Consider the following 23,222-nt stretch of genomic DNA (forward strand, 5'->3'; position numbering starts at 1 on the left):
ATCATATTTGATTGCCTTGATAGGTCAAAAATATAAATTTTCATCATGATTTATAATGTTCTAATAAATAATTGTAAAAGGGATCATTTACTGATTTTTCAGTGAGACTCACTTACTAGTGTATGCTGATATAAATTGACTATAAAAACAAAATGTGATTTCAACTTTGAATGCCTCTTAGATTTTCATAGAGAAAAGGCAAGATTGTCAGCAGGGACTTGCATTTATAGGGATTCACAGAGAACAAGGTCTATGAGGAAAAAAGGGTTGTAAGTTTAAAGGACCAAAAAGTAACTAAAAATTGACCAAATAAGACAAGTTACTCGAGCTAAGGAAATTCTGATTAAGGTTTAGCTAAACTTAAAACAAACACGCATCTTAAATTCCAGACTTGAAAAATGTGTAATATACAGTCTTGACCGCTAGGTGGCGGCAGGGGGCAGTTAATTGTTGAGTGTTTAGTTTTATGCTGAGAATTTTATCTATTAAGATCAGCTGTTTCAATTCCCCAGCCGCTGTGTAGTAAAGAAACAAATCCCGCAGCCTTAAGGGAACAGTGCAGGTTTCTATTTTTTCTTAAACAGGAAAAGGATGAAGCCTGGCTTTTTATGTGGTGTCTGTCAGAGAAACAATGTTTGGTTTCTATTTTTGCAAAGTACAGAAAGTAGATGTGCTTTTATTCAGTTAATTTTATACCATGTTTACGGCTTGAAAATGAATCCAAGTTTGAGATATTTTGACCTGTTTTTGGTCAGATTAGATTAATTTTGTCTCCAGGGGGCGCTGCACTGCACAAGCAGGTTGTTTTAACAGGCTGCTTTACATCAGACTAATAAAGATTTAGAAAACAGAAATGTTAGGATTCCTAAAAGTATGTTCAGGTACTGTACAGTATTTGGACTCAGTCCCCTGGGCGTCTTTACTTTGTCAGTGGAACATGGCCTGAAGGTAAAAAGCCAGTGGTTCTGCTGGGGTGTTAAGGGAACTCAGGTTGCTTTCATTGTGGCCTTGATCTCATCTACATTGTTGATTCTGGTGTCCCTCCTCACCTTGACAATGGATCGGGTTGGTTTGGTATAGAATAGAATAGAATAGAATAGAATAGAAGTACTTTATTCATCCCAGCAGGGAAATTACTTCGCAGTTACAGCATAGAGACAAGACACAATAACAACTACCACTGAGTAGTAGTTGTAGATAAAATATAAAATGCTATAAATTGTAAAAATATAAAATGCTGTTAATATAAAAAGCAACTTAAGAGCAGTCCTTGCAAAGATTCAAAAAATGCAGATATGTATATGTAAATACATGTACAGCAAGTGTGCCACAGTGCAGTTGTGCAAAATTGGACTGATTAGTGCAGAACAATGATTTAGCTTTTATTGTACAGTGAGATGGCGTGTGGCAGGAAGGATTTCCTGTATCTGTCCCTACGACAGCGGAGCTGGAGCAGTCTATGTGAGAAGGTGCTCTGCTGTCTGTCCACTATGTGGTGGAGAGGGATGCTGTTTATTGTCCATAATAGACAGAACCTTCTTCAGTGTCCTCCTCTCCACCACAGTTTCCAGGGACTCCAGCCTTAGTCCCAGTACAGAGCCAGCTTTCCTGATGATTTTGTCCAGTCTATTAGAGTCGCTGGCTCTGATGCTGCTTCCCCAATCACACAGCAGCAAAGAAGTGGTGAGTTAAAAAAAAAGTGATACTGTCATCGGCATTGTATTGGCAATTTGATTATGTGTCAAGACCAATTGGATAAAGTCAGAATTGCTGTAAAGTTTGGGAAGCACAAAATGCTATTTCTGTTTTTACAGTTGCACTGTATTTAAATGGCTGACAAACAAAACAACATGGTGTAATCTCCTGCCCTCCTCCCTCAGTCGTAACTGATTGTGGAAACTTCACAACTTATTCTGTAGCTCTCCACTGTTCCCCAAAGTCCCCAAATCGTATCTCCGTTGCTTGTGCACATTTCAATTACCTCACTTTTTTTCTTCCACCAAATTTTATTTATGCTTAGATATAGAGCCCCTGTACAGTCCACTGCTTTTTGGAAATGACCTGCTGTTGCTTACTCTCCTCATGGAAGGTGCAAATGACTAATGAACACAGCCTACATGACTGTGTAGGACTCAAACCAATATTTCTGTGATAATAAATAAGTAAATAAATAAATAACTTTTTCTTATTGAATATGAGAAGCTAACTTCTGAATTTTCAACAGCCAAATTTAAAAAAACATAATGAAACACTCAGAATATGCATATCTAGGTGTAATCCATATATATGATATGTCAATTCAATTCAGTTTCTAAAACAATGTAACTTTTTGGCAATATTCTGATTCACTGAGATGCACCTGCATAGAAATGGAGCTTGAACTGAAAACCCCATTTAAAATAAGCTTAAGTCAGCAGGAAGTAGGTCTTATGTCCACCAAAGTGTTTGTGTTTTTGCAGCTATGGGTCAAAGCCTCTGCTGTCATGTCACAGCTTTCCCACTGACACCACACAGACACCTGGAAACACCTGAAGAGCAGACAAAGTGCTGCTCAGATGAGAGAAACACGTTGAAATCCTCACAGTTCTCCTTTCAGTTCATCTCTGTTAATCTAATTACATTTTTAGTGTTAAGTTTTACTTCATTAATTTTGCTTTGTTTTAATCAGGATCAGAACTACATTTTCTAGCATGTCGTGTGTTAGAACAGCAACAAGCAGATTTAGATTTAAGTCTTAAATGTTTTTCTGTCTGTGCTAAATGTCAAACCTAAATCCTCCCACATGCAACAGTCATAAAGATTATCTTCTCGAACATCTATGAGATTTATGTATGAGCTCCTGACATAAAGGACCAGATTCATTGAGATGCACATGGATAAAAATGCAGTAACTCTGGTTTTTGTTCATCAGCAACATGAGCTGCCTTGTAAAACCTTCTTCAGTTTGGGTCCACATATTTCTGGTCATGATCTAAATGATTTGCATCTTAAGTGTACATTTAAAGGACATATTCTAACAGTCCTTTTTCCAGCATGGAATGACAAACAAGAATTGTGAATAACTTTTAATTTATTGCAGGGACAAATTTACACATACATACACAAATATCCACTTAACATTTCATGAAATGTCTCTCAGGAAGGTGCACCTCAATTACAGTCTTTTTGTAAACATTAACAAACTTATGTCATATTTCTGGATATTTGATTATTCTTAAAGCCATAAATGGAACGATGTATTTAATTTGATTAATTTCAGTGAAGGTAGACTTCTGCGCATAGTATTTTAGGGGTTGAAGTTGGTGCTTTGAAAAAGCCGCCCTAGAAACCCAATGCTAGCGCTGCTGCATCCATCCCAAAGCCAGTTTGGATGAAAACTGCCCTGCTAGAGCATGCAGTCATGTCCAAGTTTCAGGCATCTAGCTGTTAGTTTGTGATGAAGCTGGAGAATTATTTGGTAAATGCGACAAAAATTAATCCATTCACATTTTACAGGGCCCCCAGTCCCACTAGCAGCAAAATAGCCCCACATCATGATGCTCCCACCACCGCTGTAGTTGAGACATTCTTTTTTAGCACAATAGTTTTCTTGCTTGGTTATAAAACTGTTTGCAGAGGAGATTTAGCTTTGAAAATCAAAACTGCAATCTGTCAACCAGCAGCTGGACTACAGTATCATCACAGCAGCAGTTTGCCCTCAGTACTTGTGCTCCAGCTTGCGTCTTTACATTTTTAAGTGCCCTTTTCACAAGGAAGGATTAAAATGTGGAAGAAAGAAATTTGCAGCTATTTCCTGTTAATATCTTTCCGTTGTTGGGCACTAATGAGGAGGAGTCGCCCCTTCACTTTCAAGAGGGCTTAGCAGCAGTTAGCAACAGCTCCAGGCTGCAGGACAATAATCACACTTTAACTCAGCCTCACAATGACTCACACCGCTTAATTCTCCTTTTCAGAGCCGCCGGTGGAACGCCAGAGGCAAAATTAATAGATGCTAATGGCTGCCTTCCATCAAAGCAGAGCAGGATCCAAATATGCAAGTAAGGCCTATTAATTAACATGTGGAGCGGGCGAGGGAGATGGGGGGAACGGGATGGGGAGGCAAAAGGGGCACTGTGGTTCACATGGGCCTCTGCAGGGCAGCCCATTCAGACCGGAGGCAGGGGGCCTTTGAGGGGCTTGCCGGGCCACAATTAGCGGCTCCTGAATGGGCTGGCATTTGTCCTGCAGGTCCCAAAGCTGCAGAGGAAGAGACAGGTCCGGGCCAAGTCTAGGCCTGGTCTGGACTGCGCGGGTTGAAACCAACATCTGGGCCTGGACTGCACGGCAGAACCAGGCATCAGTAACGTTGAATCCAAACTGTTTGAATCCAGGCAGAGTGGACCAATCAGGATTTCTCACTTAGGGTACTCAGGCAAAATAAGAGCTTCATGTTTGTTCTGACAAAAAATCAACATTTAAAATCTTACCTTTCTGTATCAACATTCAATAAAACTAAGCCCTCAGAACCAACAGCCATTCAGTCATTACCAAAACTATAAGTTTAATCAGACATCAGTTTTTAAGTCAAGCTCTTTGACTCATCAGTGGTAATTCCTCTGGACTGCATTGTTCCCCTGCACCTCAGTAACAGGTGCAAAAACTGAATAACTTATATACAACATGCAGCCCTTATTCATACTCTGTTTCGGTAAAATAGGCTTTTCAGACATAAATTAGAGAATTTCATTTCAATCTACAGATTTCAGTGCTTAACATTTGACAGTCAAGTGACCTTTGTTTATAGAAAAATCTGCTATAAAAGATCTTCCCTTTTGTCTAATTTTTAGATAAAACTCCTTCTCAGGGAACTTTTCACAACTTCTGAGAAAAAAATCAAGTCTATTTTAGTGGAGTTGACTTGTTGCTCTGACAACTTGGGATCAACCTATAATGTGTGAAACATTTTCCTGCTGGAACAGAAAAATTATGTGGGATAATCTAAATCCATAAATCCATCCTGAAGACCCAAAATATGTTTTCATTATGGTTTTATAATAAAACAAGAAAGTTCAGACCTCTTTCCTCTGCCATTTGATTTATTTAATTTTACTTATTTTAGATTTATTTTTTATTTTTCTTTGAATTAGCATTATTTTTATTTTATTTACATATGTATTTATTTATTACTTGTTACTGTTTATACAGCTGTATTGTAAGATGGGCTGGTTTTTGCTACTCAGATAGTTGCTGTTACACACTACTGAGGCACTTTATGGAAGTTTCGACAACTTATGATGGTAAAATTAAATACATTTTAATAAGTAGTCCGACTGGTCCTCACTTCTGACAGGTTGTGGGGCGTTGAGAGAGAAAGGTTTGTCTTGGTGATGTAAATCTAAACCAGCTTAAAACTGCAAAAATGTTTTGTGGTTTCATGCTGGAACGGATTCAACACTCTTCTTCTGAGTTTTGTTTCATTTTAATTGTATTTATTTGTTTTCTGTTTTATAGTATTACTTTTATTAATTAAAATTAACAACCCAAATTCAAAAATCAAAAGTTAGATTTTTTGTTTTTTTATTATTCAAATGCCTTTTTATTATTATTATTATTATTATTATTATTATTATTATTTAAATTGTTTACTTTTTTATTATTTTCATGATTGAGGCTTTGAATAACTTCCAGCTGAGTTGGTCAGAGTCAATTTTGACGGATGTGAAGTTAATTTGTCTACATTAGTCACAACACCAGGCTCTAACAAGACAACAAGAACTGGAAGAGGAAATGGATCTGACCTTTGACCTGCAGGGTCACTGAGGGATGCACAGGCATGTTCAGAGTTCTTCTTTTGTATCTGTACAACTTTGACACGGCATTACAGCAACTTCAAACTGATGTAAATGTAATGACTCGGATGGATCTCTGTGAGTTTAACAATTTAGTTAAAATGTATAAATAAACAGAATAGAAATAAGCTGAAGAAAACCATTAAAAACATGAAACAGAAGTACAGAAGAAATGGAAACCAGAATTGGACAAGATTTTGAACAAAAGAATAATAAAATTAATGTCTTGTTAGGAGTAGAAAGTAAGATTATAATCCAGTAGTGGTCAAACAGCTGACAGTTGTTTTTTAGAGGGCAAAAAGTCAAAGATCAAAAATAGGGAGATACAAAACTGATTAACTACATAACAAATGGAGACAAAAGCAGCAACTAAACATCACAACACTGATGCAAAATAATTTAAAAGTATAAAATGGCCCAAAGAATGAGGAAGATCTGACAGGGCAGCAAAAAAGTAAAAAGGAAATAAAAACACGCAAACAAATAACCATAAAAATCAGAGACTGAAATAAAACTCATTAAAGAGGCGCAGCAGATAAAACAACGAAAAACTACATGGAAACGAAAACATTATTTGAAAGAACAAAATGACTAATTTACGGTAAATAAAACTACTGAAAAGAAAACCAACGAAGCTGCAAAATGAACAACAATTATCCATCCATCCGTTTTCTTTATAATCTAGTCCCTAGTGGAGTCGGGAGGGCTGCTGGTGCTTATCTCCAGCTAACGTTCCCGGCGAGAGGCGGGTTCACCCTGGACAGGGTTATTAAAAATAATTATTAAAAATATAATATACAAACTAAAACCTTATTTGTAATAAATACGACTTTCAGTAACCACAAAAATTTGAATGCTCTATGTAATTAAGCAAAAACAAAACAATATTTAAAGAAGAAACAAACGAATGTACATCAGGGATACGCGCTGTGGTGAATAACATATTCAGCGGTCAAAAACTACACAAACGGAGAGAATAAAACAAGGCACATCAGAGCATGGGCAAAAACAAACAAACAAAAGCAGAACCGCACTTTTTTTTTTTTGTTCTTTTTGAAAACCCGAATATTTTTCAGCTCTTTAAATCGAACATGAGTCACTCACTGCTGATGAGTTTTAATTAGCGTGCCTATTAATAATATTTGTTGTGACCTCATATTAATCATCCTCATCATCACTGTCAGTCATTATCATCACCACCTTTGACATCCTCCTCCTCCTCATCCACCCCATCAACAAAATGGCTGTGGCAGTGGCTGCCTCTGCGCATGCTCACAGCACACCTCCGGCAGGTATGTGCGCTCGCTCAGGCTTTCCCGGTTCATCAGACTCCAGCATGAGGCGGCAGCAGGTTCGTGGAGACACCCACTGATCCGAGGCTAACACGCTCAAACTCGGCTGCAGCAGCTCGGAGACTCCGCGCGGTACCCCGATCCGGATCAAGTTTGTGATTTTTGTTGACGTTCTGCAGCGGAGAGAGGAAACTCTCGGGAGCTCAAATCTGGAATTTACGCACGGCTGGTGCGCACAGGCCGACAATCGGGAAGAGTTATGGGAGACTTGGGAATCTGAACCCCAAGAGTCCGAAGGACAGGACTAACTGGACGAGAATAATTGAAATTCTTCTTCTTCCTCTCCGCTCACCATGTTCCAACACAGTAATAACAAGAAATGTTTCACCATAGAGTCTCTGGTGGGGAAGGATGCGAGCAGCCACAGCGGCGGCGGCGGGGGCAGCTCCGGGGATGAACCCATCCGGCCCACTGCGCTCCGCTTCCCGGACTCTCTGCACCCGGCTTCAGCCACCGGGGTCTTCGGCTCCTGCTTCCAGGGGGGCAGCGGGAGGACTTTGTTCTCTGCCGGCCCGGACATGATGTTGCAGGAGACCGGGACACACACGCAGAGCCACGGCGGGCTCCCGCTGCACCCGCTACAGATCCCCCCTCAGAGCTTCTTCAGCCCGCAGCATCGGGACGCGCTCAGCTTCTACCCCTGGGTGCTGCGGAGCCGCTTCCTGGGACACCGCTTCCAAGGTGAGCCGAGGGCGCTCCGCCGCCGCTTCACTCAACTTTTCCTCCTTCGTATTCAGTTTGTCCGTGCTTTGTCTCTGCTGATCTTCTAAGATTCTTCTCTTTTTGACACTGACTAAACACAACTTTGCTTCATGTGTACACATTAAAGCTCAGGTTGTTGCATTCCAGAGACAATTTCTTATTATTTGGAAACTGCCCTCACTCTCACAGAATTAAACTATGCTACATATAAAGTGTATCTCTGGTCTTTCCCAAGCTTGAATCTTTTCTTGGCTTTATGATATAGAATGGAGCTGAATGGCGTTCATCATTAGCGCTACATCACAGATCAATGACAACTATAAATAGATCATTTTGTTTAATTCATTAAAATAATTTTCTTGTTTGTGGTCGAAAAGCAGTGGAAGCTTTCAGCAAGCATTTTGTGGGCTTGTTTCTTTTATTTTCTTTGCTCTTCCCTTTTATTTTTGTTTTGTTTTAATTGATAAGCTGAAGATACGTTCGGGGCACGTGCAGCTGATCATATCAGTGATCAGAAAGCGTAGCACCTGAAGGTTCGACCCAGATCAGAAGTTCAGAACGCAGGTAGGATTTTCACTAAATGATGGTTATTGTATAAACGATTAATTCATTTCAGCCGTAAAATAATATAAGTGAGCAAATACAATAAAGCGGTTATTGACATAAGTAGGGAAAAACAATGGTGGAGCGTAAATAAAGTTAAAACAAAGTAAAATGTAGTGATTTGTTTGATTATATTGAACTTAGAATAAAAAACTAAATCTTAAATTAACGCCTTAGAAAAAAAAAAGCATGCTAAACCAACTAAAAAAAAAACTAAAACTAAAACAACGAACGGAATTAAAGGAAAAATGAAAGCAATAAATAAATAAATAAATACGTTTTAGTTTAAACTTGAAAACTTTTGCAAATTAATTTCTGCCAATAAAATGTTATAATTTTGTCAAACTATTTCAGATTATTATTTTTTTATTTTTCGTTTTAGACATAAAGATAAAAAAAACAAATATCTACACTTAAAAAGAAGTGTTTAGTAAAAAATAAAATAAAATTACGAAATGACGGGGTTCTCTTCTTTTGTCGCTTTTAAAATCCTACAAGTTTGAACAAAGTTTTCTGACTCCCCGTGAACTCATCTCACACCTGCGCCGTTTCATCACGGCTTGTTTTTCTCAGTTATTCACATTATTGGTTGTTTAAAATATCACAGTTTTTCTATTTGTTTATGTTTAAACTCTTTACTGCAACTTCTATGATTTTTTAATTGTTTCTCTTTTCTAAACCTAATTGTTAATGTGTATAAAATTCTAAATCAGTCATGAAATAAAACCTTATTTGAAGTACTTTCTCATATCTTCGTATTTATTTAATTATACGTTTAGAAACTGTCAAAGTGTTAGAGCAAATAAGTCAAATTTAAACACAACTTGAAGCCAGAAGGATAAATCATATTAAACCAAAATTCATCATCATTTTATTTTACTTTAATTGAGACATTATTCAAATTGATACTTGGTTAAAAATATTATTTTATTGAAGTAATTTATGATTGCACTATAAAAAGATTTCATAATAAACATTGTAATAAAAAAATTAAAAATACCGTCATACATTTTTTGAACATTTATTTTTAAAAAAAATAGCAAAAAAAGTATATATTCATATATTTCAGAAAATAAGAATTCATACAAAAAAACACATCAAATCTCAGATTTTAAATAAAACACATTATACAATTACTCATAAATTAGTTTTCAAATAATTTATTCTTTACAAAATCATAAAAATCTTATGTAACATTCTATTTCAGGCTGCCTAATGCCACCATTTTTAGCTGGTTAGATACATGAATTCTGGTGTTTCATGTGTAAATATACTCATAAAAAGTTATGAGAGAGGCTAGATTAGCATAATTATTATTTTTTGTGCACATTGGGTTTTTTTTAGAAGAATTTCTAAAATATCATTTGAACATTCTAAAGTTCAGACTTTTTTTTAGCGTCTTTTAGTTTGAATTAACAATTAAATTTTTTCAAATGGATTTTTAAAGATATTTTTATCTCAGCAGCTCCTTTGATGACTTATAATTAACGTTATTATTTTAAGGGTTTGATAAAAATCACAAATGCAGATTTTAACATTTACAAAGGGAACATTTGTCACTGTTTGATTTGACATTAATTCATTACATTTTATCTTAGGAGAACAATTCTGCTTCAGTTAACTTCTTCAGCCTTGCAACACATTTAATAAAGAACTGAACAGTACGACAGCCAAAAGAACTACTTTCAGAAGCGGATGAATCTGAGTCTCAGTGTGGGTTTGAGGTGTCTCTGATACCTGTCCCACACAGGTGGTCCCATTAACCCTTTCTTGTCCACCTCCTCTTCCTCTGTCTGCTGCACCTCCTCTCATACAGACACATTTTTCTTCATTATGTGGAAGCAGCTGACAGTCTCACTTCTCTTGCAGCTCCTGCTTCTCCGGCTCCAGTTTACACCATGGAACAGTTTAACTGTCCTTGTCCTCGCTTCTGCGTGACATGAAACATTAGCACTCACTAAATATAAACGCACATCACATATTACACTGTAATGCTTTTATTCAACAAGAACTACATCAAATTAGAAAATCCATGTGTTAAAAGAGTCACCTCTCATGATCTAACTGCTTGTAGAATCGACTTTACTGCAATAAATCCAGTCATTTTCTGATTATATGGAAGTCGGGGAATTGTGGCCCAGTCATCTTTCCAGCACTACTTTAGTTTATTGAACTTACAAAGCTACCTTCAGGTCCAACCACAGGTAGGGATGTTGGTTCTTTTCTTTTTCAGTCATTCATGCATTTGCTGCTGTGTTTCTGATCATTGTCCTGTCGATGTTCCAGTTCCGCTGTCCGACGGGTGACCTCACATTTGATTCAAGTTTGTGTGGTTGTAAAACAAGCCCAGATCATCAACTCTCCACCACTGTGCTTTGCCGTTTTTACACTCAGTCTTTAGTAATGATCATATCCTGCACCGGAGTTGAACATTTAACACACTAACTTGCAGAGTCTGAGACGAAGCTCTTGCATATTTTATTATCAATTGATGGAGTTCAGATTATTCAGTTTGATGGACAGATTTGTTTCTCTAAGATTGCTGATGTTTTTAACCTTTGCATTGTGCTAACTCACTTGAGTGTTCCCCAGAGTCAGGAAATGCCAAAGAGTCATCATTTAATAGATTAACAACAAGAGTGGACTTTTACTCACAGGTTTTTTTGTTTGTTTTTGTGTTTTTTTTGTGTTTTTTTTTTTTTTTGTTCAGCTTTTGTCAAAAAAAAAATATTATGTTGAAAGTATATGTGTAGCTTAGTCGGGATCATTCATACTTCCCCAGATTAAAAAAATAAAATCTGTCAGGTTTTATTTACAATATAGGAAACAGTTTTAAAAGGCTCACTTCATCTGTTTTGCATTTTGGTTTTAGAGAAGTGTCTCTTTTTGGATGCTACCATGTGTTTTGAAAGTAACTGCAAGGAAGTAAAAGTTATAATTTGCTTGTCAATGACACACTAGCAGCCATAGTGGTGTTTTTAAAATTAATTAATTTATTTAGGAAATTTGCCACTGTTCTTTCTTTGATGCAAATAAAGCCATAATCAGAGAGTCGGTGTGACAAAGCTTGTTTTTATGTAGTTTGTTGTTAAATCGTTGCTGGAGTTGCTTAGTTTTCTGCTCTGAGTTAAGCTTTATGTTTGCAGAGATTAGGCCTTTCTTTGATGATATCCTATTTCTTTGAGGTTAGGCCTGTTAATACTGAGCTTAACCAGTTCCATGAAATAAACTGCATTTTTGATAGCTCTAGTAGATTTAAACCTAAATGAAAGAATTACAGAATTCTAATTTTCGTGTCAAAGCATATCCGTAAGTTTCTTCTGCTTAAATTTGGTTTGTGCATTTATTTTGTTTGTTGAAGCACTTTAGGATTTATATCTTGAAAGATGCTATGCAAATAAATTTCTACTTACTTTTATCCGATTCTCACTAAATCTAGAAAGTTAAATGGAACCATGTGCTGTTTGTTGATGCATTTAAAGACTAAAATTGGTGGGAGTGTTTAGTTTTTCGGATTAATAAAATTGACTTTTTTTTGTTTATATTTGACCAACTGATCAGCCGATCTCTGAATGATTGTTCTTTCATTCATCAAATTATACCGTTATTAAGAAAACAGAAAAAGCATAAGTTTAATTTTACACAAAAAATATCAACAAAAGAAGATTTCAGTATAATAGTGTCAGTTGAACTGAATGCAGGCTAATCGTCTGACGCAAACAGGTCTGGTTTAAGTTAGAAGGTTTTTCTTTCCCCCTGTCTGTGTTCTGTTTACTCCTAGTGTAAATTCTGCTCAGAAAGACAAATGCTTAAATGTCTCAGAACTATAACTGAGAAACGTTTTTCTATATTAAATATAGAGGTCACTGATGAGACATTAACCTGATGAAAACTGTGAAACGTTATTCTTGGAAAGGGCAGAAGCTCCGGCTTAGCTGCAGGCTGTGTTAAAGTGCAGCAAGGTTTAGTATCTAGCATAATCAACTGCTTCATCTGCTCAGCACAATGCATCAACCATTGGAGGAGTTGTGGGGTTACTACTGAAGGTTCCAAGTTAAACAGCAAGAGTGTTGAAAAACTTTAGCTGAGGAATAGAAATGACAGTAATCTCTAGTTAATGTGATGCCTGATGTTTCTCCTGAAGTTTTATTTATCCTGATTCAGAGATGCATTTCTGTTTTCTTCTGAATTTCTGCTGTTGCTAATCTTTGTTCTGCATCTATGATGAAGATTCATTCAGAGTTTATCGAGGTCCATGTCCTCCCTACTTGAAAGACTTAATTTAAAAAGGGATACTGCAGAAGCGTCTGTAGGAAACTAAATGCTAATTTCTAATAAACATGCTTCTTAAAATTTTAATAAATAAATAAACATGCATCTTATCAACATTAATAAAAACAAACTGTTCTCTGTTTGTGCTACACACCGGAGCGTATTTTACAGAGGGTAAAATCAAAAGATTTTTCTGTTCTTGTTCATATCAAAATTAAGATGTCACTTTACTTCCCAGATAAGCTGTTAGCTAGTGATTAAACTTTTCAAATATCTCAATAACCATTTTAATCTCTTTCATTAGTTAAAACTGGAAAATGAGGAGAAAATTAGAGTAGATATGGAATTTTTCAGTTTTGCGGATTAATTTTTTCGATTCGAGCAGTTGCTACATTACAGCATCATTTGACATTGAACAGAAACATTTGCAAACCATGACGGCCACTAGTCACGGCTCTGAATTTGCATGTGAATAAGACGGCTAACGCCAGATAAAAGGTGCCCCGTACGTGCCGGCTCTCCGCCCGCCATCATTGTCGTACAACCCGCTCTTTTGCGTAGAGCGTGATGGCGGCCGCAACTCCTTTTCAGCGGGCTAAAAGGAACCCAAGCGTATATTTGTTTGTATGTAAAAACGTATTGATAGATTTACGTGCAATTTCAATAAACAGTCAGGAAAAATGAAAGCAGAAGCTGCGCGTCGGTTTGGGGCGAAGAAACAAAGAAACCGTTTCAGCGTCGCTGTCACACGGAGTTTTCAACCGCTTCGCCTCGTAAACAAATGAGACTCGAGTTCGCCCCAAAAGTGAGAAGACTAGCTTTAGAACCTCAGTAAAATTAGACAAACCGAGATGGAAAAACGCAACAAACGATCTGCATGGAAATAAAGTCGGTTAGCGCTATAAAGGACAGGGTTTTAGATAGCTTGAGTTAGCAAAGCTGCATCTGGTTAAAACGTTTTTCATTTGTGGTTTGAACATCGACGCATAAGCTCGCTTCTTGGCTAAAACAAAACAAACATTGGTCCCTCATGAAAAATAGATTGTCGATCTCAATAAAGTATTTATCTGGTTAAATAAAGGTTATTTTTGGTTTAAAATCTGGTTTGAAGCACATTTTTGAAATGCAAAAAAATATTCTTTTGATAAAAATAAATTATAAACCTATAGCTTATATATAAATATTTCATGTTTAAAATTAAAACCTTATCTTTTTAGTTGTTTTTGCAACTCATTTTCTTCAAAGAATTTTTAAAAAACATTTTTTGAATTTCTGAACTTAAATATTCCTAAACCCAGATTGAGATGCTCGACTGCTATATTTTTATTTTTAGATTCTAATTTATGATGTATCAAAATACAAGAGTCATGTCAGGAGCTCCATAGGATTTATTTTCTGTCAGTCAAACAGGAGTCTCCCCAGCATCTGTGTTTTTGTTAATTTGCACTGACTAACTTTAAATTGCAGAACATTACAGATATTAAAAGTAGGGCGTACATCTCTTCTGTTCAAAACATCTTCTTCACAGACTGAATCGTCTCAATCTAATGACCACACAGCAATAGTTTCTAAATGTTTCACATGCAAAAGAAACCTTTCTCACTGAGGTTCTGAAATATTATCAGAACCTTTTTTGTTTCTGGTGCAGAGATGAAACCCAGCAGAGCAACAGGATCCACAACCAGAGCTCTGGGATCTGAGCAAACCCATTCACGTTTCTCCCAATCTTTTTTATGTTTGTTGATGAGCGTTTCAATTTCAGTTTGCGGCTCAACTCTTGATTCAGATGCAAATGTCAAACAGACAAGGTGTTTGTTCAGATTAGGCAGAACAAATAGACATACAAAGGCGTGTTGCAACAACTAGGAGCTCTGCATTTTTGCTCAGTTCAGAAATAAAACTGAAGAAGTGATCATTGCATGTCTAGAAACAATGAACTAGGCTTTTAGGGACATTTTTGTGTGGGAATAATGTGGAAAAGGACTGCCTCCATGTTTATATCCTCACCATACAGGGCAAAGACAGAGACATTAGTCAGTCTGACTGTTCAGGTCTCAGAAGTTTTATACTTTCTTGCTTTCAGCTCCAGTTTTGTTTTGATGGAATAAAGTAACTGATTGCAACTGAAATGATTGAATCTTGAAAAACAGGTTAATCTGAATAAATCCTAATGTCAGTAAAACTGTTTATTTATATCAGCACTTCAAACCAAAACGTGAAACTCTTACAAAAACCCATTACACGCGGTGTTCATTTCTGTTCATTTTGAAAACTCTGGCTTAATGCTAACAAAAAACATAAATTCAGTTTTTCAGAAAATTAGACATGAGACCAATAAAAGAAAAGATTTTCAAAACTGACAGCCCACTTTCAGATATGAATTTAAAAACCACGCTGACCCCTGGGAATTGAAGTTCAAGGGCTCCTTTAAACACTCGGGAGCTCAGTATTAGCTCATGTGAAATGTTACACTTAAACTATGCCAAACAGTTATCACCGTCATATTTATCAAACACTAGCCAGTTTCTCTAATGAAGTTAAATAAATTACTACAGAACCTATCCACTAAATGTGTAAATCTCTAAAGGTTTCCTAACATGTGACTGACTCCTAACTATAGTATTATTTATAGCCGTGGTAATATGAAAGTATTTTTAGAGTCTAGATTTTCACGTTTTTTATAGGTATCTACATGCTTTGGCATGACCTTATTTTTTCTAATTTTTTTTACATTTGCTGATCAGTTTATGCTTCTGCTTCAACAGACCTGACTTAAATAACTGTAATGACTGTGTAGAACTTGATTCAGATTTATTGGACCAGAGGAAAATATCAAAGTTTGTGGAACAGTCGAACTCAAGGAAGAATCTGAAACCACACTTCTGCTCAGCTACGAAATATACTCATCATAGCCTTGTGCGGAAAACTATTTTTAAAATTATGTTACTGAAATAAATGAACCTTTCAATGACACTCTAATTTATCAACAATAAAATGTGGCAATTTTAGATAATTGGGCCTGACTTCAGCCTTTCAGGCTGCATGCAGGGTGGTCTTTAGCCTCCAGATAAGATTCAGGACCAAATACGGCATTCCAACTTTTCTTCTCATCAAAAAATTAAAAAGGAGGATGTCAAGCTACACTGCAGATGAGATAAACATCAGTAGGTGATATTGAACATGCATAAGCTCTTAATTTAGCGTAGCTTATCCGTTTTTTTGTTTCCAGTCTACTTTTTAAATTTTTTTTCACAATTTTATTTTCATTAATGATTACCTTGTGGTCCACTGGATACATTATATTTTACTGCAGAATGGCAATAAAAGAAGTCAAGCGAATACAAAGAGTTACAACTGTTTGAATTTTGTTTGTTTTTCAGGAGAGGACAGCAGTCCAGAGAACCTGTTGCTTCACGGCCCATTCTCCAGAAAGCCCAAACGGATCCGAACGGCTTTCTCACCTTCCCAGCTGCTGCGCTTGGAGCGAGCTTTTGAAAAAAACCATTACGTAGTCGGAGCTGAGAGGAAGCAACTGGCGAGTGGGCTGTGCTTGACTGAGACACAGGTGAGGCATCTTGGAAACAGAGGCAGAGGTGCATGATGGGGCAGTTCAGACAAGATGTTTGTTATGGTAAATATTAAAGTTAGACAAAAAAAGCTGACAGTACTGAGTTCAAGTCCTGAAGCAACAGATCTGCCTTAAAGCAGCCATATCTTTTTTATAATAGTCTTTTTATAATAATCTTGTATTGTCTTTTTATAATAATCATGTATTGTTTTTTTAGTTGCTTTGACGTTTCTTTGTTACTGACGGTCTATCCAAAAGAAACAACTGGATCCCATTTCTGGAGTTGAATATATTAAGAAATTTTTGACAGACGGAAAATAAGATTTCAGTTCAAACAGTTACTGACAACTCTGGGAATAATGAACCAGTGGGACACATAAATCATTGCAGATATGACTGATATTTTTCAGAACAGATAAGAAATGAGGGTTAGCAAATCAGTCCGGCTTACCGAATCTTGCCTTAAGCTCCGCCTGAGTTTGTCTTCTACCTAAATAATTATTTTAAAAAGCAGAGTAAAGAAAACAGAATGACCAAAGTATACCAAAGAAAATTTTTTCTTCTTTTGTAATTCATCTGACATATTGGATACCAACCTCTGATTCAAATGCAGACTGATGGGGATCTAGTCTTACCTTATCACTCTTTGGAGTTCATTTGCTGCCCTCAGTTTCTTCATGTTAGTTTTTGAGAACTGACCACTTTTTCTCAACGAGGATTAAGATCTGTGAAGTTTCCTAATCACAGGTCTTATAAACCAAAGGTTCATCAATTTTCTAAAGTGATAAACTATATATATTTCTTTGCAGAAGCTTTTGGTAAAGCTACACTGCAGATGTTGCTTGGTCAAGATTGACAGTTAAAAAAAAAATCTATATTTTTTTTGGGACAAATCTGATTAATCAAAGACGCTAAAGTGATTTTAACTGACTCAGACTGGACTCTTGTTGCAAATTTATGTCATTCCACTTGTACAGTATGCCTCTCTTGTCTGTTGATGCATTTTCAGGGCACACCACCAAGCATACAGCCATAAATACTTGGCTGTCATCTAGTGGATAGAACTATGCCAGATCATGACTAAATTAATAATCTGCACACTAAATATACATACACACACATATATACATATATGCTGCTCTGCTCAGTGGCATTATTAGCTGTGATGTCAGTGTGTGTTCTTTGCATTGTGAGGAATGCTGAGTAGGCAATTAGTCAGCGAACTCATCCTTTTCTCAGGATGGTGTTTGTCATCAAGTCGGTGCGGTGGTTGGACTCCTGACGCCAGTGAAACGATGTGATTCATAAATTATGAGCTCATTTCACAACAGCAGACAGGAAGAGAAGGACGCAGCTCTGCCAGTCACTTGCCAGCGGCGGTTATTAATCACTCATAAGTCACAGCTTTGTGCAATCAGCGCGCCTTTACAGGCAGTAATGATCAAGTGATCAACGTTCCTGCGGGACATCTCAGGGCTGGCGTCCAAATAAGTGCCAATAAATTTTTAATTCTTACTGCTGGGGGCTACAAGGGGCCCTGCAGAGAAAAAGTGACGCAGGTCTTATAAAAATCTACTTAATTTATATTAGTTTTCATAAGAATCATCTAAACCACCACTGCGTTAAATAATTGAATCTTTACACTAAGAGTGAAAAATGTTGGTGCTGTGCATGTTTTGGATGTTTGTTTTTGATGTGTGAACAGAACTGCTCACCAGGAAAGTATGTCATTTTTGTATCTGACGATCCAAAAAGACCCCTCTGAACTGTTGATAATACAGAAAATATTCATGCAAAATTTTGCAAAACAATTGCCATTCTGCCATCCTGCACAACTCTGCTCAATTTTCATCTGCTTTCTGACATTTCTCCCATAGATCTAGATTTTTCTGGTAGGATTTCTACAGGTCAATCAGTGAACAGAAGGAGAATTTGTGAATTGTGGTCCGCTTGTAGTTATACCAATTGGAGCACATGAAGTGAATATTGTTGCAAATATTGAGTTAACATTAACGACCATCTCATTCAGCTCAACACTTCTCTTTTCGCAGTGGCAGATTATTTTTTACCTTGCAGGCAATTTACGGTAAGCTTCATACCGTCATAGTCAAATATTATCAACTGCGTAAAATTTAAAGCTTCAACAGGGCCCACGCCTCCAGCAAACAATTGTTTCTCAATAGCTGAGGGTCTGGACCTTCTTTGCAGAGCAACACAAAAAAACAAGAGAGTGTTTTTTTTATCAGGCTAATATTCCCTGGTCATTTTTGCACCAGAGAGATGCTTTCTTTCATGCTAATCATTTCCTAGATGTTAGCAGCCTATTCACATTTCTATTCCTTGAGGTACACTGCACGGGACCACAACCCAGTCCAGAAACTGACACAGCTCTCTCTCAGATTGTATCATTGGTATCAACCTTTGGGTCCTTTATCTGTGCCAGGATATTTTCAATGATCCTGTTTGATTTGTGAATTTTCCCTTTATATGGAGCAGGTTAGGCTATATGGTGGACCAGTGGGAGTCCCCGGTTCTTTCTGGCTTCCTCCTACTAAACATGTACGTTAAGCTAATTGGCCAAATTGTCCTTTGTGCAAGTGTTAGTGTGCATGGTTGTATGTCTCGAATATTGTCTTGTGATGGACTGACAGTCTATCCGGGGTTTACCCTGCCTTACACACATTGATCACTAGAAATAGAAACCATGTCTCCGGACCCTGAATGGACTAGGCAGGTACAGAAATATCTGGGTTTCTGGGTCTACACTATCAGTTTTGAAAAAGTGCCTTTTGTTTATCATCCAGTGGGAAAATAAAGATCAACTAAGCATGGGCCAGTATTATGGTCATATGAGAAATGAATTGGTCATTACAGCTGGACAGAGTGTTGCAGTTTCTTACACAAAGTGCTGTCAGTGTAGCAAGGTTTTAGCCTTGGTATGAGGCTGGCATGGTCAGTCAAACTTGAAGTTTTCCATTACAAATCATGCCAGTGTGCGTGGGCTCTACATCGTGGATGTGCTCCCTCTTGATGCTGAGCAGCAGAAGTTTGTCTGTTGGGTAATCCTTCTGAAAACAAACCCAGCCAGCTTCATTAAAGTACTTTTTTAAAAATTATGTTTCATATTTATCCAAATAGCCTGTGTTTTCAGCTATACAAAAATCAGATTACAGAAACATTAATCAAGGAATTTATTAACTTTCTTTAAAGGCTACTTTAAAATATGGCAATAAAATCAGTTGTTAATGATTGCTCTTGCATTTTCAGTCTGTACTAATATATCAAAAACCTGATTTAATAGATTAACTGAATATATCAGAAAAAATCTTTCACTTAATGGTATCTCTTCTTGTCTTTGTTTTTCTCTTCACTGTAAAGAAGAAGTGTTACTTTGAATCCTCAGTAGAATCTGTGGTAAACCTATCTGATGTTTGAAGGTAATTAGAGCATCTATCATGCTGATCTAGAGTTTACAAGCCTCTGACAGGTTGCGCAACAAGATCTTGGAGCCAGCTCAGCAAGTTTGAACAGCTCTACATGTCATGGTCATGTTTTACCAGCGAAAAGGTCTTAAATCACCGAGTTGCTCTCACACAATCATTCCTATCAGTGACAGAATCACAGCTTGTTGTGGTTATGGCTGGTAGCTGTGCGACGATTTCCAAATGGCTCGTCATTGTTCTCAGGCATGTTTGCAGTTGGAGGAAACAGCTTCTGTGTTTTAACTACCCAAAACAAAGTGGATTCTGTGGGTTCCAGCTTATTTAATTGACAGATTCTAATCAGACGGAACTTAATTAGTTTAATATCATTGGAATCGGGAAGAAATTAAAGCATGCTTCATGTCTGTAAATCCTTTAGTGAAAAGATACATCTTTATATGTGAACACAAGACACATTTACTTGACTGTATTGCTGAGAACATCATTAGATCTAAACTAATGGAACACCTCTGGAAAACACCAAAATCATAACACCTACAAGCAGTAGAAATCTTCAGTGTTTAATGACTGTCACACCTTTGCACTTAATAATGTTCTTTTTCTAAAATCCTGCAGAGTTGAAACTTTTCAGAGTTTCGACTCTGAAACTATGAGAGTCACAAATGCTCAAAACAAAAACTAGCATTTGGGAATTTGGAAAGTTCAAATAAATTGGTTAAAATCATGGTTAACCAAATTTATTTATCAAAATGTGAAAACAAACTTTTTTTAAATTTTGCTTTGTCATGAAATGAGGTAAATCCAATGTTAGATATAAAGTGCCTGTACCATTATTTGCTTTAAAAAGTGTTAAATGAAAACAGTAGCTTATAGAATCACCTTTAGCAGCAGCAATGCTTACCAGTTCTTAGCATGTGAGAGATTGCCATTTCAAGAGTAATTTTGGATTATTCAGATCTTAAACCACAGAAAACCAAAAGCAGTAAGCGTAAGCAGACATTTTCAACATCCAAGCTTCACATGAACCTTGTATTGTGATGTGACGGCGTGTGTTTGTGTGTGCAGGTAAAAGTGTGGTTTCAGAACCGCAGGACAAAGCACAAGCGGCAGAAGTTGGAGGAAGAGTCTCCTGAAGCTCAGCAGAAGAGGAAGGGCAGCCAACACGTCAGCCGCTGGAGAGCAGCGACGCAGCAGGCCTGGCAGCGAGGACGTGGATGTCATCAGCGACGATTAGACTACATGTTGTCTCTGCGCCATCTCATATATACACACACAAAAAATACATTGATTTGAATTTAAAAAAGTAAATAAATACATTAGAATTGAGACCTGTGACTTTTAGTCAAAAATAAGGTTTAACCCTTTTCACTGCAAGATTACACACACTGCAGAGTAAAACCGAACACACATATGAACACATACATATAGACACAGACAGCTTTTATTGCTATGGACTGACAGATGGACGATGAACCTTTCTGTTCTGGACAATGGAAAAGGAAAAGAAGAACAGAGGGTTGTTTTCCTAAGAAAAAAGAAAACTTTCTGTCAGATTTGGACTGACGAGGTTTCAATGCTTCCAAGAGGCAAAAGAGGATAATAACCTGACTTTGGTTCTGGTGCCAAACAAAGACTGTGTCCTGAAAATTAAACAGAAAAAAAGACTTTCAAAGCTGCTGGGCTGCAGGTTTCTGAACCAGCTCACAGGCATTCTGGGAGAAACAATGTTCCTTCAACAGAGAGGAAGGAGGAACCTTCCGGGAGTTTGTTCAAAAGCATTAGTCTGTGAGATTTTTGACAATCCAGACTGAAGGTGTTTGAGGCAAAGCTGCTTCCAAAACCCTCAAACTGAAAGATTTTGAGTCTATTGCTTCCCCCTCAATTTTCAATAAGGAATTCCAGACGATTAGATGTGACGGATGATAGCTTTGCTCAAAACTTATTGCAGAAATAAATAAAGTCAGCTAAATTTTTTTGTAAGTTTGTATTTTCCTATCCTGTGTTCCCATATGCAGTTAAATTAAAGCTGATAGAAACAGGACTCCTTCACACTGAATAAGACCCTTCTATTTTTTAAGAACCCTGCAAGAATTCAGATGAGTCTTGGGCAGGTTTTTAGATGGTAATTAAGAATCAATGTGCTCCCTCATTACAGATAATAAATCATGAAAGTTCTCTGAGGGTTTCAAGGATGCGCAAAACTTCCTTATCAAAGTGGTTTATCAGTAAAACAACATCATCAATAGTATTGGTGTTAGTCTGAGGTGGTAGGAACATTGTAGGAGGGTCCTGAACTCACACCATGAATGACCGGTATGAGTTCAGCTGCTTAGTCAGTAGTAAGAGTGCACCATCGCCCCACACCGAACCGAGGTTCTCCAAATTTGCTACAATCCAACCACATTCTTAGAAACCGAAAAAAAACCCCATAAATGGCTCTTCATTTCATGAGGAATGTAAACTAAAATGGATCTGCACAAACTTGTATGAAATACACTGAGCAACACTGACTGGATGACTTTTTAATTACATTCACTCTAAACCCTGAACTTGGAGAACCTGGTGTTGACTCAGCTATTAATTTCTGAATGCAAAATTCCGAGCTGAGCTCAAATTTTTAGGCTTGCTGTTGCATTCTGTTTCAAAATCCTGTGGTTTGTTCAGGTTCCTTTATGGAGAACTAATTCAGCAGCTTTTGTTTTCCTCACCAACAGAAAAAAATCTGGAATGCCAATCTTTGTTTGAGGTAATTATGTAAGCGAAATCTGACTTACGAAAATTACGCACAAAAAAAGAAAAAAAATGCAGGAAAATGCAGCTTTTCATTTCAAAGCACAGCAACAGGTACAGAAACTAGTAGGATCCCAGATCAGCTGTTTTTCTGGGGTGGAGTATATAGGTATTTATGTAAAAACTGGATGAGAAAGTATTCTATGCATCTAATGTGTGTATATAACGATAATATTATTAATGACGATGATGTGTGTTTTTGTTTTTTCTCTGCATCAGTACATTAGTTTTTTCTTCCGTCTGGACAGATTTACCTCATCTTCTCCTCATGTAGCACTTCTACTTCTACTTAGTCAGATCTATTTTTTCATTCTTTTAGGACCGAATGCACTAACTGTACAACCTCTGAGAAGATGAAAGGAGCTTTGTACGCCCTGTGCTCAGTTTGGAGAAAAATAAATAAATAAATAAAAGAAATACAATTAAAATGTTTTTTTGTTTGCTTAATTCGTTTTTTATAGTTGATTTTCTTTTCTCATTTTGATTTTTCTCTTTAGGTTAATTTCCTATTTATTGATAAATGGAGTGATTCACAATGTTCAAAATAAGAAGAATTTAACATCATCATTTCCAATTAAGTAAATAAAAATATTTGTTCTCTTTAAAATGTTGCATTCATTATTTATGTATTTTTCTAAATTATGCTCATTTGAATCTGATTACA

The 23,222-nt window shown here is 36.9% G+C and overlaps 1 protein-coding gene across 1 annotated transcript; it reads left to right on the forward strand.

Moving 5' to 3' along the window:
• Positions 1–7,031: 7,031 nt before the first annotated feature.
• Positions 7,032–22,980, forward strand: emx3 (empty spiracles homeobox 3). The gene is given in 4 exon segments (XM_032555519.1): positions 7,032–7,861; positions 16,138–16,322; positions 20,834–20,965; positions 20,967–22,980. Coding segments are annotated over 4 exon segments (741 nt in total). The 5' UTR covers positions 7,032–7,473; the 3' UTR covers positions 21,003–22,980.
• The last annotated feature ends 242 nt before the right edge of the window (positions 22,981–23,222 follow it).

Source organism: Xiphophorus hellerii, chromosome 23, assembly GCF_003331165.1.
Source record: "Xiphophorus hellerii strain 12219 chromosome 23, Xiphophorus_hellerii-4.1, whole genome shotgun sequence".
Taxonomy (NCBI): domain Eukaryota; kingdom Metazoa; phylum Chordata; class Actinopteri; order Cyprinodontiformes; family Poeciliidae; genus Xiphophorus; species Xiphophorus hellerii.